This window comes from Apostichopus japonicus, chromosome 12 (assembly GCF_037975245.1).
Source record: "Apostichopus japonicus isolate 1M-3 chromosome 12, ASM3797524v1, whole genome shotgun sequence".
NCBI lineage: Eukaryota > Metazoa > Echinodermata > Holothuroidea > Aspidochirotida > Stichopodidae > Apostichopus > Apostichopus japonicus.
Genome location: NC_092572.1, coordinates 22413531 through 22429263, shown reverse-complemented (window position 1 = coordinate 22429263; position 15733 = coordinate 22413531). Strand labels below are relative to the sequence as shown.

General features: G+C 36.9%; 2 protein-coding genes across 13 annotated transcripts in view; both read right to left on the bottom strand.

Moving 5' to 3' along the window:
* Positions 1-6312, bottom strand: part of LOC139977428 (proto-oncogene tyrosine-protein kinase receptor Ret-like) — a 29019-nt gene extending 22707 nt beyond the window's left edge. For 2 of the 8 annotated variants that reach the window (XM_071986756.1, XM_071986753.1), the window contains exons 1-3: positions 5749-6311; positions 3209-3331; positions 1869-1976 (exon numbers count right to left, since the gene is read on the bottom strand). In XM_071986756.1, coding sequence (XP_071842857.1) covers positions 1869-1976; positions 3209-3331; positions 5749-5803 — 286 coding nt within the window. In that variant the 5' untranslated portion in view covers positions 5804-6311. Of the gene's footprint in view, positions 1-1868; positions 1977-3208; positions 3332-5748 lie in introns of all 8 variants that reach the window. The other 6 variants (XM_071986758.1, XM_071986755.1, XM_071986754.1 and 3 more) reach the window with 5 other exon arrangements.
* Positions 6313-14019: 7707 nt separating this feature from the next.
* Positions 14020-15733, bottom strand: part of LOC139977230 (uncharacterized) — a 188221-nt gene continuing 186507 nt past the window's right edge. For all 5 annotated transcript variants that reach the window (XM_071986467.1, XM_071986468.1, XM_071986471.1 and 2 more), the window contains 2 exons: positions 15379-15519; positions 14020-14573 (listed from right to left, as the gene is read on the bottom strand). In XM_071986467.1, coding sequence (XP_071842568.1) covers positions 14386-14573; positions 15379-15519 — 329 coding nt within the window. In that variant the 3' untranslated portion in view covers positions 14020-14385. The remainder of the gene's footprint in view (positions 14574-15378; positions 15520-15733) is intronic.

Sequence of the window (15733 nt, the reverse complement as noted above, 5' to 3'; positions counted from 1 at the left end):
AATCAGTACAGTAATCATATGCATGAGAACCACTTGAAAACATACAATATATAGGCCTAATCAGTAATCATATGCATGAGTACCACTTGAAAACACGCAATATATTGGCCGAATCAGTAATCATATGCATGAGTACCACTTGAAAACATACAATATATAGGCCTATAATCAGTAATCATATGCATGAGAACCACTTAAAAACATACAATATAGGCCTAATCGGTAATTATATGCATGAGAACCACTTGAAAAAATTCACTATATAGGCCTAATCAGTAATCATATGCATGAGAACCACTTGAAAACATACAATATATGCCTAAATTATATGCATGAGAACCACTTGAAAACATACAATATATAGGCATAATCAGTAATCATATGCATGAGAACCACTTGAAAACATATAATATATAGGCCTAATCAGTAATCATATGCATGAGAACCACTTGAAAACATACAATATATAGGCTTATTCAGTAATCATATGCATGAGTACCACTTGCAAACATACAATATAGGTCTAATCGGTAATCATATGCATGAGAACCACTTGAAAACATAAAATATTTTGCATAATCAGTCATCATATGCAGGAGAACCACTTGAAAACATATAATATATATAGGCCTAATCAGTAATCATATGCATGAGAACCACTTGAAAACATACAGTTTATATTGTACACAAAATGTAAGTTCATATTAACTTATTGTTACACATTATTTCACATATGTAGGTCCATAAAAATAATGAATTGTGCACAATGTACATAGAGTACTGCATTGTAACACAAGTACTGTACTTTAGGTCCATGCTAATAGTTGCTACATGTATGTATCAATTGTGCATATTTCCACAAGGTCCATAACAATACCATTATAATAAAGGTATTGTTACTTCGCTCAACAGAGTTCTTTCAGAGAACAATGGCAGTGCTGAACTCTTTGAAGTCGCTTTGCAACTATTAGCATGGACCTAAACTACAGTACTTGTGTTACAATGCAATACTCTACGTTGTGCACAATTAATTATTTTTAAGGACCTACTGTACATATGAAATAAGTCTTAGCCCTTAATTTCCAACTGATAAATTAATGCATGTTTGGAACAGATTTCACTTGACTGCAAGATGTATTTGCAAATTACTGTAGGTCTTGAGTCAAATGATCCAAGCGGGACAAACATCACACTCAAGTTTATTGTATGATTCCAATTACAGAAAATAAAATATAAAAATAATACATGAAAGAGCTTCAAAACTCAAATTGTTGTTTCCATCTTTCAAAATTTACGTTTGAAAATGTTGTTATAGAATATGGTTTTTAAACACAGCAACAACTATACTAGACTGTCCATTGGTGTAGCTATAAACAGAGTATTTAACACAGTAAGCAAACTTAAGCACAAGAAAAGATACCATTATTACAATCAGTGGCAGAGTGTCCATACAGTCAGGGGGGGTGCGGATGCCCCCCCCCCTGACGGACTCAAATGGACTGCTGGCGCCCTTTTCAGCTTTTTAACACTTTTACTTATTCTTGATTTATGACTTTTTTACAAAGATACCACAGGGATTGTGATGAAGCGCATGTACTTTCAACACCCATATGAATTTCTGAGTTGTCACAAATGACAATAAAATCTATTTATTCTTCGTTTATCTGCAAATTAGCAGGCCTGGAAAGGGTAATTTCCGGCAATCTTAGATAGTGTTTAGATAGTGTCCCCTACAGACCATTCTCGCCCCCCCCCCGACCAATACCCCTAGCTCTGCCACTGATCACAATAAATATTATGATTTAGCTGTGCATAAAGCTGTTACAAGTAGGTCCAACCCATATATTGGTTTAATACTCAGTACTTACTGTTTTCACAGGTAGGTCCATACCAATAGTTGTTACATACACAAACGTTACCTCTGCAGTCTCCACCATTTCTACAGTCATTGTCACCGTTACAATTCTCTGTGTTTTCTAGACAAACAAAAAAGATATTCATATGAGTTCACTAGTACAGTACATGGTTAACCTGTACCACAGCCTAACATCAAACCTATTGCAACATGCATCCCCTAGCAACAATGACAATGATGTTTGTAGGTAGTTATAGCAATATTGGTTATGTTGACATTAATCTTCCTCAAACAGTCAGCCTTGGCATAAAAAGTCTATTGTCCCCATAAATGTTACAGAAATTCCACTGCTCTCTTATACACAAATCTAGCTGGCTTTTCCATGAACTAATTAATACTCATGAATATAGATCCTATACATGCAATGTGAGGATACTAGTCTATAGTAGCCTACTGTGTTGTACTATATATAGTCTATGTTCATCACATCTTTTGCAAATATTACAGACCAAAGAGTAGCAATGTTTTGAAGAATGTCAATTTATTTTTAATGTTTTCAACTCTGTTTATATTATTATTAAAGTACAGATTAGCCCATTTTCACAAAACAATTAAATCTATAAAAAAAAAGCAGTTGTGAGAAACAGCAAAGTGTTGGCTCTGTTCTAGACCAATCAAAATCATAGCTCTATCAGTACAAGTTGTACAGTATTGGTACCTACGTCTTAATTTTTTAGTAATATCTAGTATATCATTCCAAGTAGTAGTATCACTTAATCTAGCACAAACTATTCGGTCCACTCCCTCAGAAACAATTCATACTTCACAGTAATTAGTTATGACTTCTGGTCCCTGTTTACAATATGATAGATCCACCATTTAATTAGATAGGCTGTATCCTTACAGTTAGCAACTTTAATAATGAAAAACTTCTACTGTACTAGAAATATACTAGCACTCAAAGTGTGGACTATTACTGTATGGCATATTGACGCTAAACTCGTCAGAGTGTGGTGGCCAATTGGCTAATTAGGCATGGGACTGATCGTGATCCAAGGATTGCTGGTTCGATTCCTGCCTAGTTCACTACGTTGTGTCCTTGGGCAAGATGCATTATCTCACTTGCCTCTCTCCACCCAGGGGTTAAATGGGTACCTGTGAGGTAACTTGTCATTGGGTGCAGTATATAACTGCTGCCGACTGGAGGGATTGTCTCTGGGACAGGTTATCATTGACCAGGGGTAACATATCATCTGTAAAGCGCTTTGAGACCTATTGCTGGTATAAAGCACTATATAAAAAGCAAATATTATTATTTATTATTATCTAGGTGGACATCTGATCTATACTTACTGTATTGGCAATTAGATCCAAAATAATTGCTGTTACAATTGCATTTCTTCATGTTGTTGTTGTTGGTCTCACACGCTCCTCCAAAGAGGCAATCACTATCATTGTTACAATGTTGTGAAGAAACTGAAAATGGCGAGAAAAATAATGTCTATTAATTGTTTATAAATTCATTTTATAATCATAATAATAATAATAATTAAAAAAAGTGAGACAGTTATATAGCAGCAAATCACTAGACAAAATTCACTGCTTGCGGTGCTTTACAAAGAACGCAAATTAATTTACAAAGAGGAACAAGTGAGAAAATAATGCCAAGTGCTGATTTCTTACTAGATAGTAATGTCTTGTTCACATCGTTTGTACTTATGCTGTCCACAGCATAATAAGCAACATGCATGGGCATACTGATACTTCCCACAATCTTTCTTGTAACTATGGCAATGTTAGTAAACAAAAATGTGGACACTGCAAGTTCATAAAGTTTTAGTATTATACACGGTTAAAAAGAAACCTGGAATATTTGAGTTTTCATTTGAAATAAAAGTGACTAGTCACGCTGATGACCTATTTTTTTTTGGGACTATACTAAGTATAAAGAACATGCAGCATTAGAATATTTATCAAAATCTATCAACATTTTTTAAAGACCATATAGAAAAATAATTCCAGATGCATTGCTGGCAGCTACCTGTACAAGTGCATTTCTTATTTGGCAGGGCAAACTTTCTAAGAAAGACATTGTTTAATATAGGAAGAAAACAAATGAGGTAAATATATATTGGCCTAAAATAATATTAACCAGAAGTTAGGGTTTGCAAAGTACTTCTGACACATTTATGCTTTCAGTTTGTAGCTGTCACTTTATAGTTTACATAGGTTTACATAGTTTTACACAGGTTACAAAGGTTTACATAGGTGGGGACCTATTAAACATACAGGACATGCCCAGAAGAAATTACTGCAGATTAATAATGATGATAACATCACAAGTAATTTGATTAGTATTCTAAAGTGATCTAGGTAACTTAGCTATTTATAATAAACTGTCCTAATAAATGGAGTTTCTAGGCTGAACCTAGGGATTTCAAGATCTGGAACATTAAAGAATCAATTTATATTGTTTACATATTGGTATGGTGCCAAAGGTTGATGCATACGTTTAAGTATGAACTGCTTAGCAAATTTCAAGTACTCAATAACCAAGAATCGCCAATACATTTCCCATCTCTTCACTAAGTCAGTGTTTCAGCGCAATATCAGCATTCATTTTGTAGACCATTGTTAGAATGCCTAATTTGCATAGAATTGAAGGATACATACAATATTGTCTAAAATATACAATATTCAATATGGTATTACAATGAAGGTATAAAATTGAAGGTATACAATTAAAGGTCAACCTCAGTGATTATGGTCAAGAATGCACATCAAGTTTGAAGTTCTATTGTGTTTCAGTGGTAAAGGGAGAGCTGGTCTTCAATTTAGAACTAAAGACAAATGGAATTATGACCTCCAGTAATTATTCAACGGTAAATACCAGTGAGTTGTCCAACTCCTAGCTGGTATTACTTGCAGTACACTATTAGTTGTAAACCCCATGTCACTTCCAAATATGTTTATTTTGTGTGTAAACTAATTTTGTCAGATAAAAGTGCCATTCTTACTCCCAGGAAATGAGTCTCTTGATATCATTATGGTAAAAAATCTACAGTACTTTTTGTTACATTGATAATTTATTTGTGAATTGTGATACATACATACATACAATAATGACAACACTAACTCTATTTTCACACATGTGACCATATTTGTTTTGCAGGAAAAGATATAATATTGATGTTGACACCACCTCCCCTGATAGATCTAGTACTCACCTACACTGTATGCAGGGGGCATGGATGCCCCTTTTGGGGGGTATAGTATAGGCTACAGTAGTTCCAAATTTACAGAAGTTTAGAACACCTAATCCAGAAACAGTATTTCATTCAAGTTAAATTAATGGTCAAAATGCCAGAACCTTGATGGTAAGTGGAAATCTTTATTATTCATCTCCACATGATGCTAATTGTCATAATAATAACAGGCTATGAAACTGTTCAATGATCCATGAACCATGAATATACTTTATATGCTTGTGGTTGCCCATGTCACAGGTAACACTATATTGGTTCAAGCTGTTGCTATGAATGGGAGGCCAAACAGATCAATTGAATTATGTTGGGGCTTTACAGATTAAGTTATTTACCCTAATATGGGGATGGTACATATGAAATTTGGGGATCTGCATGTGTCTGTTAATGTATTCAGGTTGTCCCGTCATCTAGCATGTTTCCACAGAAAAGTTAACTAATTATCTGCAAGATACAAAAAGCTGTTAGAAGGTGGTTTGACCTAAATTACCAGCAATTTTCTTAAACAATGAAATTCAGCCAGTGAAATATCCCAATGACTTTCTTCACTTCGAAAGTCATACTGTTCCATACAGAGCATAGGCCTAACATGTTTGGCATACAGTGCACACAATCAAAACATATACTTACCAATTGCTAATAAAAACAACAGGGTAAATCCACATCGACACACTGGCGAATCCATAACGAAATATAAAACACTAGAAAGATTCTGTTGGAATCAACAATTCCAGTAAGGAGCTCGCTTCTACTATTGAAACTGGTGTTTGTTACATCAATATGCAACGGGCTAACGTAAGGACTAAAGTTACCAAAACCTAGGCTGGTTTGGTATGCGCTCACATGCAATGTTTGTATCTTGTAAGATGGAATTTCTGAAAAGTTAAGATTGATTCCTTTACAAGATACTATGACGGAGCCCAATGCTATTTTCACATTCAAACGGACACACAAGGATATCACATGAATATGTTAAACACTTCAAACTAAATAGGCCTAACCGGGTATCCTTCATGCGACAGTACTTTGTAAGTCTTGAGTCTATGTACCTCTTAGCGTTGTTCGATGAAATCGTTTATGACTTATCATTTACAGTCACACCTTTCGTGCATTGCAACGAGCTAGTTACAATATAGGTTACGGTTGAAAAGTTTGTCTCATTGTGTAGCGGTCTTTTGTTTGCCTCGATCCCTGCCTTCTATTCTTCATGGGAGAAGGAGCGTGACGAGATGTCAGGGGTACTACTTGGTGCCGGGTGATTACGTTGAGCAAGTTACAACAATATATGCCTACGCAATGACGACAACGCCAACCCAATAATAGGACAATAACATCCGATGCTCACAATAACTTGAGGATCAACAATGACCTTACACGGCCGGTGTGTCTGTCGGAGAGGGGGTTAATTATGCGTATACATGCTAAAAATATGCGCTATAACTTCTTAATCATTTAGAACTAGTAGTCTTAGTAAATATATCATTTAATATTGTGGCCGGACCACTAAGTTACCTGTTTGAAATATCCTTTCAGATGCATGGACGTCCGCAGACAACATACAAAGGAGGAGGGGATGGGGAGGGGTAGAGCTAGAAGGGAGGGGAAGGAGAGGAATTCAGGGAGATGTGCTGGAGGGAGAGGAGGAAGAACGGAGAGGAGGAGGTTAGCACACTTTGGGTTTTCTATGACAGACAAACGGTTCAAAAACGTAACTGGTTATAACATGTATACCATTAATTATAATTTTAATCAATTTTACCCCCTTGCAGCAGTCAAGTTATCCAGTGAGATATTCAATGGTCTAGTTTAATAATCCTCAATTGCTGAGGAAAATATGGAGGATCAGAGTCGTGTTTCGTTTGGTTTTTGTAAATAAATGAGTTAACGTCCTCTAGACTGAATGTACTTTTTAACCTAGCAACTCACAAGTTACATCATGCTAAACATCGTGGTCATGATATATCCTTATGTTCACATTTACAAATAGTTAACCGGTTAACAATATAAATTACCCTGGTTTCTGGTTTCGATGGTAATCGTAACCTATATGCAGTCATGCACGCAGGCGGATGGGCATGTTTGTGTGCGTGCGCGTGCGTTTGTGACGCCTCACTTGCAAACAAGGTATCTCAAGAAGTGAAGCTTAATTGGACCAATATCATGGACCTAGTTAACTGTAAAGTTGTGAAACGTACGTTTAGTACAAGAAGCATATTTTTTTTATGGAGGTTAAAGGACATATGAAGTCACCAGAGGCCAATTTGTGGAAACCTTGTTTCATAATCTACCGTATCTACCACCGACCAACCTTGTAACTAACACGTGCGTTACGCCTCATAAAAATATGAGGCTATTGGCAATTGGAAATTACCTTATGGGCTTCCGCAGAATAAATTAAAATCTCCTGAACGAAGTCTCATAGGCTTCAGCAAGTCGATAAGTTGCCTGCTTTCGCTAATACATTGCATGCAAAAAGGTATTCTCAGTTGTACATACAGCGGTGCTATTGGAAGTTTTCCGTCGTACGCAATTTTCGAGATTCACTGCCAAATAAAAAAAAATCAGGTTTGGATTTAGTATTCGTTGGGGGAATGACCAGGCGCCATTTACGAAACTGTCGCCTAGTATGATTTTGACTATGACCAAACTCAATGCAAATTAAATTGTGTAAAACGGTCTTGGCAGTGATTCACGAGCTGTGTCTGGATCGGGTGTTGATCTCAAGTTCTCTCCCGCCAGTTTCAGCATAGCTAGGCCTTGAAGTAAAGTTCGTCTGTCGTCACGTACGTTTGTGATTATGGGACAACTCGAACAAACCTGGCTAGGTATATTGGAATTTTGGAAGATAGATATGCTCTTTCAACCTCAGATTTTGATTGCGTAAAAGATGCCATTTGTTTTTGTTGCCAATCTCATTAATATTCATAAGTGGACGGACTCCGTATCTCGGCAACCGAATGGCTGATTTTGTTCAAACTTGTTTAGTGGCATTGGTAGGAGATGGAATACATGCGTTGCTTAATATCTTATCGCATCTCATTAATATTCATGAGGGGCGAGGCCAAATGTAATTTCGTTGAAATTCAATGACGCAAGATTTGATCATTTCCATACTTGGGTGGTGGATTACCCATTGTAAGTAGTTGGTCACTATTGTTTTGTGGTGCCAATTCATTAATATTCATGAGTGGGCGGGCTTCAAACAATTTCTTTAAATGCTTCAGTGGGGACACAAAAACAATATGAAAACATGAAATCTCCTGTTGCAGTTAGTTCTAGGTTCACCCCCATATTTACTGGACTAATAGCCTAAACCCCGCCTACATCAGCTGTCAATCAATCATCGAAATTTCCGAGGAGGGGGAATGTCCGGGGGGAAATTGTCATGGTTGGCAATTGTCCGGGTGGGAATTGTCTGAGGGGAAATCGTCAGGGGGAATAATCGTCCGGGGGAATTTGTCCTGTGGGGAGTTGTCCGGAAACTGTGCAAATTGTTCTCACAACGAGTTAGTCGCGCTATGTCGGTATTTATTGCTTCACGTTTGTAAGGAAGCCTGTAAAGTGCATAATGTGGTTGCAATTGTGCAGGTAATGCTTCATTACTTAACAGTAAAGTACTGAAAACAGTTGATAACAACAAAGAAGTCTGAAACATTTTCCTGTAAAAGATTATTTTTATTTATGTCTTTTTCTGTACATAGTTATTGTAAACATATTTGATAGGCATATATGCAGAAATACTAGTTTTCTTTTAAAGTTTAAATATGGTCTCTTTTTTTGTTACTTAATCAGTCATCAAATATCGCAGCCAACATATTTAACAAATGACATAGTTTACAAGATTTAGTTTCTCTTTCCAACACCAAATCTTTCTTTGCAAGACATGTAATCCTCTCCATGGCCAAAGGTATCACTCTCATTAAAGTGATACAAAATTAAAAGCTACCCACCCTCCCCACACCCCTCTCCAGTGGTTGTTCATAATTCCAAGCTGCCCACCCTCCCCACACCCATCTGCAGTGGTTGTGCATAATACAAAGCTGCTCACCCTCCCCACACCCATCTGCAATGGTTGTTCATAATAGCAAGCTGCCCACCTTCCCCACACCCGTCTCCAGTGGTTGTTCATAATACAAAGCTACCCACCCACCCTCCCACACCTGTCTCCAGTGGTTGTTCATAATACCAAGCTGCCCACCCTCCCCACACCTGTCTCCAGTGGTTGTTCATAATACCAAGCTGCCCACCCTCCCCACACCCCTCTGCAGTGGTTGTGCATAATACCAAGCTGCCCACCCTCCCCAAACCTGTCTCCAGTGGTTGTGCATAATACCAAGCTGCCCACCCTCCCCAAACCTGTCTCCAGTGGTTGTTCCTAATACCAAGCTGCCCACCCTCCCCAAACCTGTCTCCAGTGGTTGTTCATAATACCAAGCTGCCCACCCTCCCCACACTCGTCTCCAATGGTTGTGCATAATACCAAGCTGCCCACCCTCCCAACACCCATCTCCAGTGGTTGTTCATCATCATTCTCAGGGGCATATATCAAAGTGCAGAATATGTTTGCTGATGAGATACAAGAGTCTTATTGCTGAGGTCTGGATACTTCCATTTAACCACTATTAATATCTTACAGCAAACTCACTTTATTGTCATCCTTCTTCTTCTTCTTCATCAACTGAGATTCCATCATTTCCAGTTTGTAATGGGTGTAAGAATGCCCCCAAGTTATAAAGGCCCACTGATGTGGTACACAATTTCACTGTGACCCACGAGATTTATATTATGCAAATCTTATGCAATTTTATGTAATTTTATGCAAATTTATGTAAATTTATATTATGCAAATCTAAAACAGCCGTTTTAATAATTTGATTCCCAGATCCCTTCATTCATTTGTATATTCACAGACACTAACAAAATCCTTTCCATAAACTACTGGAGTTGGTGTTAATTCTGTATTTGTCTATATCACTCATATCCTCACTTTAAAAAACAAAAAATACTGCTTGAAACTTTGAAAACTAATATTGTCAAGATCGTTCTCTGGACTTAAATTATAAAAACTGAAACAAAATATTACATTTGTCTTTGACAAGAGATACAAAGTTATAAAGGCTATTTAAGCATAAAAACCAGGGAGTTTACATACAAGTAAGTTTTAACAGTCCCCAGCTGTACAAATAACCTTTGAACTTACAAAAGGGAAGAAACTATTTGAAATATTTGAAATTGTTACATCATCAAAGTAGATTCTCTAGATACATCTATGTATGTTACATGTTAACATTCTTTTTACAATCAAACTTTTATGTACTGCTCTTAGCTTATATTTACCTAACCTCTCCAATGGACTGAACATAGTGCGAAGGTCTTGCTTAGTAGAGATGTCTTCTCACTATTTTCTCTGAATTAGACATAATGGTGATTTGTCCTATCCCAATGTTGTTTTATTAAAATCAGCTAAATATTTCCAAAGTTAGCAGCTAGTTTTCTAATTGTTCATGACATCCAACAATATCAATGTACAATGCTAAGACAGTCCAAGAATATTATCTATCTAAGATATAGGCTAATGGCTACATTTCTGAAAATCTGATAGAATGTTTGGTGGGCTGAGCAGAACCCTTTTTGTCACAAACCACTATGTGTCACAAACCACTATGTGTCACAAACCACTATGTGTCACAAACCACTATGTGTCACACATATGTGTCACAAACCACTATGTGTCACACATGTGTCACAAACCACTATGTGTCACACATGTGTCACAAACTACTATGTGTCACAAACCACTATGTGTCACACATGTGTCACAGACCACTATGTGTCACACATATGTGTCACAAACCACTATGTGTCACACATGTGTGTCACAAACCACTATGTGTCACACATGTGTGTCACAGACCACTATGTGTCACACATATGTGTCACAAACCACTATGTGTCACACATATGTGTCACAAACCACTAGACAACACTCAAACATCAGCCATGCGGGACATCTCCCAATTCAGTAACTAGTAGAAAACTTATAACTGACATGTAAAAAGTGCCAACGTACAAATGTTAGTTAAACATAAAGAATAATTCGTTAAGAATAAATAAATAAGTTTAAACACAGAAAGCACAAAATAGAGGTGCAAAGAGCAACACATTTCAGTCGATGCATTCATCACATACAGTAGCACTGTATCTTTGATGAAATTGTTATTAGCCAATGTTTGTCACATACCCAGTATAATAAATCACCAAATCACTGAATATCAAAGTAAATCTAAATCTGTAAGATTTTTTGGAAGTAAGAGTATAAATGAAGATTTCAGAAAGAACAGACTTGAAAAAATTTTCATTTGAAAATATGTTTTTAAGCAATATATATCTAGTCATTTCATGATGTCAAATTTCCCACGAGTATGATTAAGGAGTTCCACTCAGGCATGAGCTTTTTCCGCGAATATCCGTGATTTCTTTTCTACCTCGGGACAAAAACTATTATCCTAACACACTGTAGCATACGAAAACTGGAGCCTATACTGCAATTTTTGCAAAATTCCGTGATTTTATTTTTACCCAGGCTCATCCCTGTGACCATTTCAAACTTTACCCTGTCAGGCGAATATGACTACTCATCACTTGTGACTGACAATCCTTAGCTGTTCCTGAATAACTACCATTTCTATGGTCTCTAAAGGATTAATTAAGTACTTGCAAATTTCTTCTTTAGAAAAATCTTATATGATTTGTGAGTAATGGAAGTATGATACCATAAAGAAATGAGAGGAAATCAAGCTATGAATTACAGAATAAATATAAGAAAACAATCATAACAAAGTCCAAATATTAATGATAACATTAGTTATGTTGTGTGTCTGCAACTAACGAATAGTTTTAGACTTTATCAGAAATTAAAGTGGTATTTCAAGCTAAAATAATTCAGAAAAGTAGAAACGTAGTTTGTCAGTGTTGAATCTGATGCTTCAGGCTAAGAGCTTTCTCACATACTGCCCTATAGTATAACACAGGCCTAGTCCAGTTTTGCTGATACCAATCTTTACCATCCCGAGGAACTGTATGATGTGGTGCCCACTAGTCACATAGATAGTACTTAATGTACTATATCTGTGAGCTGATTTATTTATCACTCAAAAGGCTCATTATTCCACTTCTTGACCACATAACCTTTGACCAGAAAGGTTAGGTCATTTTCTGTTATTGTCACTTATCGGTTAACTCATGTAACAATGACATAGAAACTGTCACTTTATGCAGTAAAGCTTCCAGTAACCTGAAAAAGAAATTGTCACTTTATACAGTAAGCAGCAATCCCCCTCCCTCCCCCCCCCCCAGCCCTTGCCAGCTCTTAGTTAATGCAACAAGCCTCCATATTAATGCAATAAGCTTTTGATTAACTACAAATAAATGCTTTTAATTAACACAATCAATTTCCATTAGCTGCATATAACAGCTTTTGACTTAATGCAATAAGCTTCCATAAACCTCATACAGAGCTTTGCATTAATGCAATCACTTTTCACATAATAACTTAGTATTAATACAACTGAGCTTCCATAAACCTTACACCATATAAAGTTGATGGAATAAGCTTCCACAAATCTCACATTCAACTTTTTACTTGGTGCGGTTAGCGTCCATAAACTTCGGATAGTAACTTAAATATCAGCGGACAAGATTTAATTATTGAGCCTCCTACAACTTAACATGATGGGATTAATTGGTCATTACGTTTCCATAAATAGTACTTTTTTCACAAATAGTGTATTAGCAGTATGAAACCTCATGTTACTGCTTGTAATAGCCTAAATACAAAGAACCCACAGAAACCCAACAACATTTGTTAATGCAGTAAGCATCCAGAAACTCACATAACAACTGGTGATTCACACAAGAGGCTTCCCATACACCCGAAATAACATATTTGATCAATGCAGTCAACTTCCAGAAATCACTTACATTACTTAATGCAGCAAGGTTCCATATACTTTTATTTTTATTTTGTTATCTTAATATCCATCCTAATCTACTATAATATTAGCAACCAAACAGCTAACTTTGTTATCATTATAAAGTACTGTTGATAGCATTCTCATATTTGGTTTTTCCATGTTTCCTGTATTAGCTGGTCAAAGCTTCCATAGACCAGGGCTGGGCAACCTTTTTGAATAAATGGGCCAGATATAAGGAGTGAAATATTGACTGGGCCGCAACTAACCAACGACTTGCTGTTGTTGATTTCAAACCTTTGATTCCGAGGACTTTCAAGGAATAGGTGTGTGTACTTAATCTGTATTCACAAAAACATAATGCCAATATAGTACAGTTGATAATTAATGGGGATAATAGGCCTACCTGACAGCATCATTAGAGCCAATAAATTCTAAGCAGCTAGATGATGTAAAATAGATTGTTTTTTTTCTTTTTCTTGAGACATCTCACAGGCCGCAAAAACTCACTGGCAGGCCGCATGTGGCCCGCGGGCCTTGGGTTGCCCACCCCAGCCATAGACACTTCATTAAATCTTTCAGCTCTGTCACTCATCACACTCCTGTCTGTAGCCCATGGTTGATTTGGGTAGGTCTATAGAACCATTCAGTAATAACCCCAGGACCATTCATTTATGTTTATTATCACAAGTCCCTGTAGTTTTACCAATGGCTCGTTTGGTCTTGCATGTATGTCCACCCAGCTATGATTACCTACACTGATGGCCTATGGGTTCATTCTGGTATGTGCAATAAAATCCCTAGGTCAACTCAGCATGAATATATTCATGTATGTGGCTAATGCTCTACAGCTCCAATCACTTATGTCACTTGTTACCAGGACGACCATTGGGTACATAGGTAAATCCATGAATTCCTCAGGATTAAGATATTCATGTATGTGGCTAATGCTCTACAGCTCCAATCACTTATGTCACTTGTTACCAGGACGACCATTGAGTACATAGGTAGACCCAGGAGGAAGCTCAGCATAAAGATATTCATGTATGTGGTTAATGTTCTACAGCTCCAATCACTTATGTCACTTGTTACCAGGATGACCATTGAGTAGTAAATCCAGGAGTTCAGGATTAGCTCTACACTCAGATAGTTTGCAGCAGTTGCTTGGAAATGTCTAAGGTTTGCCAAATTAGAATAATGTTTACTTCATATTAAATGACTTCATGTTCTGTCTTTGTAACTTGAAGCCAAAGCTTACATCCTCATCTGAGACAATGTTGCAATATCTTCTCGCTTTTCAAACTACATCCTCTTGTGTCCCTGCTGCCAACGATCGCTGGCTGCTATCTGGCTTTTGGTGAAGGAGAGCGGGTTTTACTTTCGAACCATCAAACCGTGACACCATTGTTGTACCAATGGGTTGTTTTTTACCGGCTTTTGGAGTGTTAGTCGGTGTAGATGATAGTCCATTCTGGGAAGTTTCATCTATAGAAATCAGACAAAATATAAGATGAAAGAGAGCTACAAATGATCAACCAATCAGGACAACAGTTTAATAGTGTCATAGTGGACACATGTCATAGTGGACACATGTCATAGTAGTCACATGTCATAGTGGACACATATCATAGTGGACATATGTCATAGTGGACACATGCCATAGTGGACACATGCCATAGTGGAAACATGTCATATTGGACACATGTCATATTGGACACGTCATAGTGGACACATGCCATAGTGGACACATGTCATAGTGGACACTGCTCCAGGAATATCTTTCAAAAATAGCAAGAAGTTACAAAAGCTAGCCAATCAACTTCTTGCCAATCAGAATATAATTAATAAACTTGCGGACTGGATGAATGTAAATGATTGAAAATAAAGGAAGGAAAACGAAAGAAAAACAACCAGTTAAACAAGAAAAACCAAATATATATATATATGTTACTTGATTGATGATGTAGTACCAGAAATAAATACTACAGTGTGTTATGAGATGGTCCATCTAACAGTCTCATTCATATTTTTGTTCCCTCCAGACCTCTTATAACAGGAATCACAAATGGTATTCCAATTTCTACATTCAAAAAGTCTACTTTAGACCCATCTTTTCACTTGTTCTTTTGTAAATTAATCTGCTTTCTTTGTAAAGCGCCTTGAGCAGTGACTTTTGTCTACTGATTTGGCACTATATAAGTCTCATTTATTATTATTATTATTATTCCTTCCAGTAAGCTTCAGCTCCTGATTTAGGATATTTTCAATTTTCCTTGCCTGCAATTGTTACCTGATAATTTGTTCTCCATCTTTGAAAGCGCGCTGTTAATGTCCATCTGAGCGATGAGGGAACCCTCTGATCCTGAGCAGTCAGAGTTACATTGGCTGGTATTGCAACTAGTCAGAGAGGCACAGGAAGCAGATAAACGACCTGAGAGAAACAGAAACAAAACATCACACATGTCAAACATCTAAATAAAATAAAAACTGTTAGCAAACTGCTTATCCACTAGAGAGCTTGTGTAGGAGAATGTGTAAAAGTAAGTTGGCCTGACGTTTCGATCCTAGCAGGATCTTCTTCAAAGGCTAAATGACAAGTAACAGTAACAGAAGGGACAGAAGATGTCAAACATCTAACGAAAGCT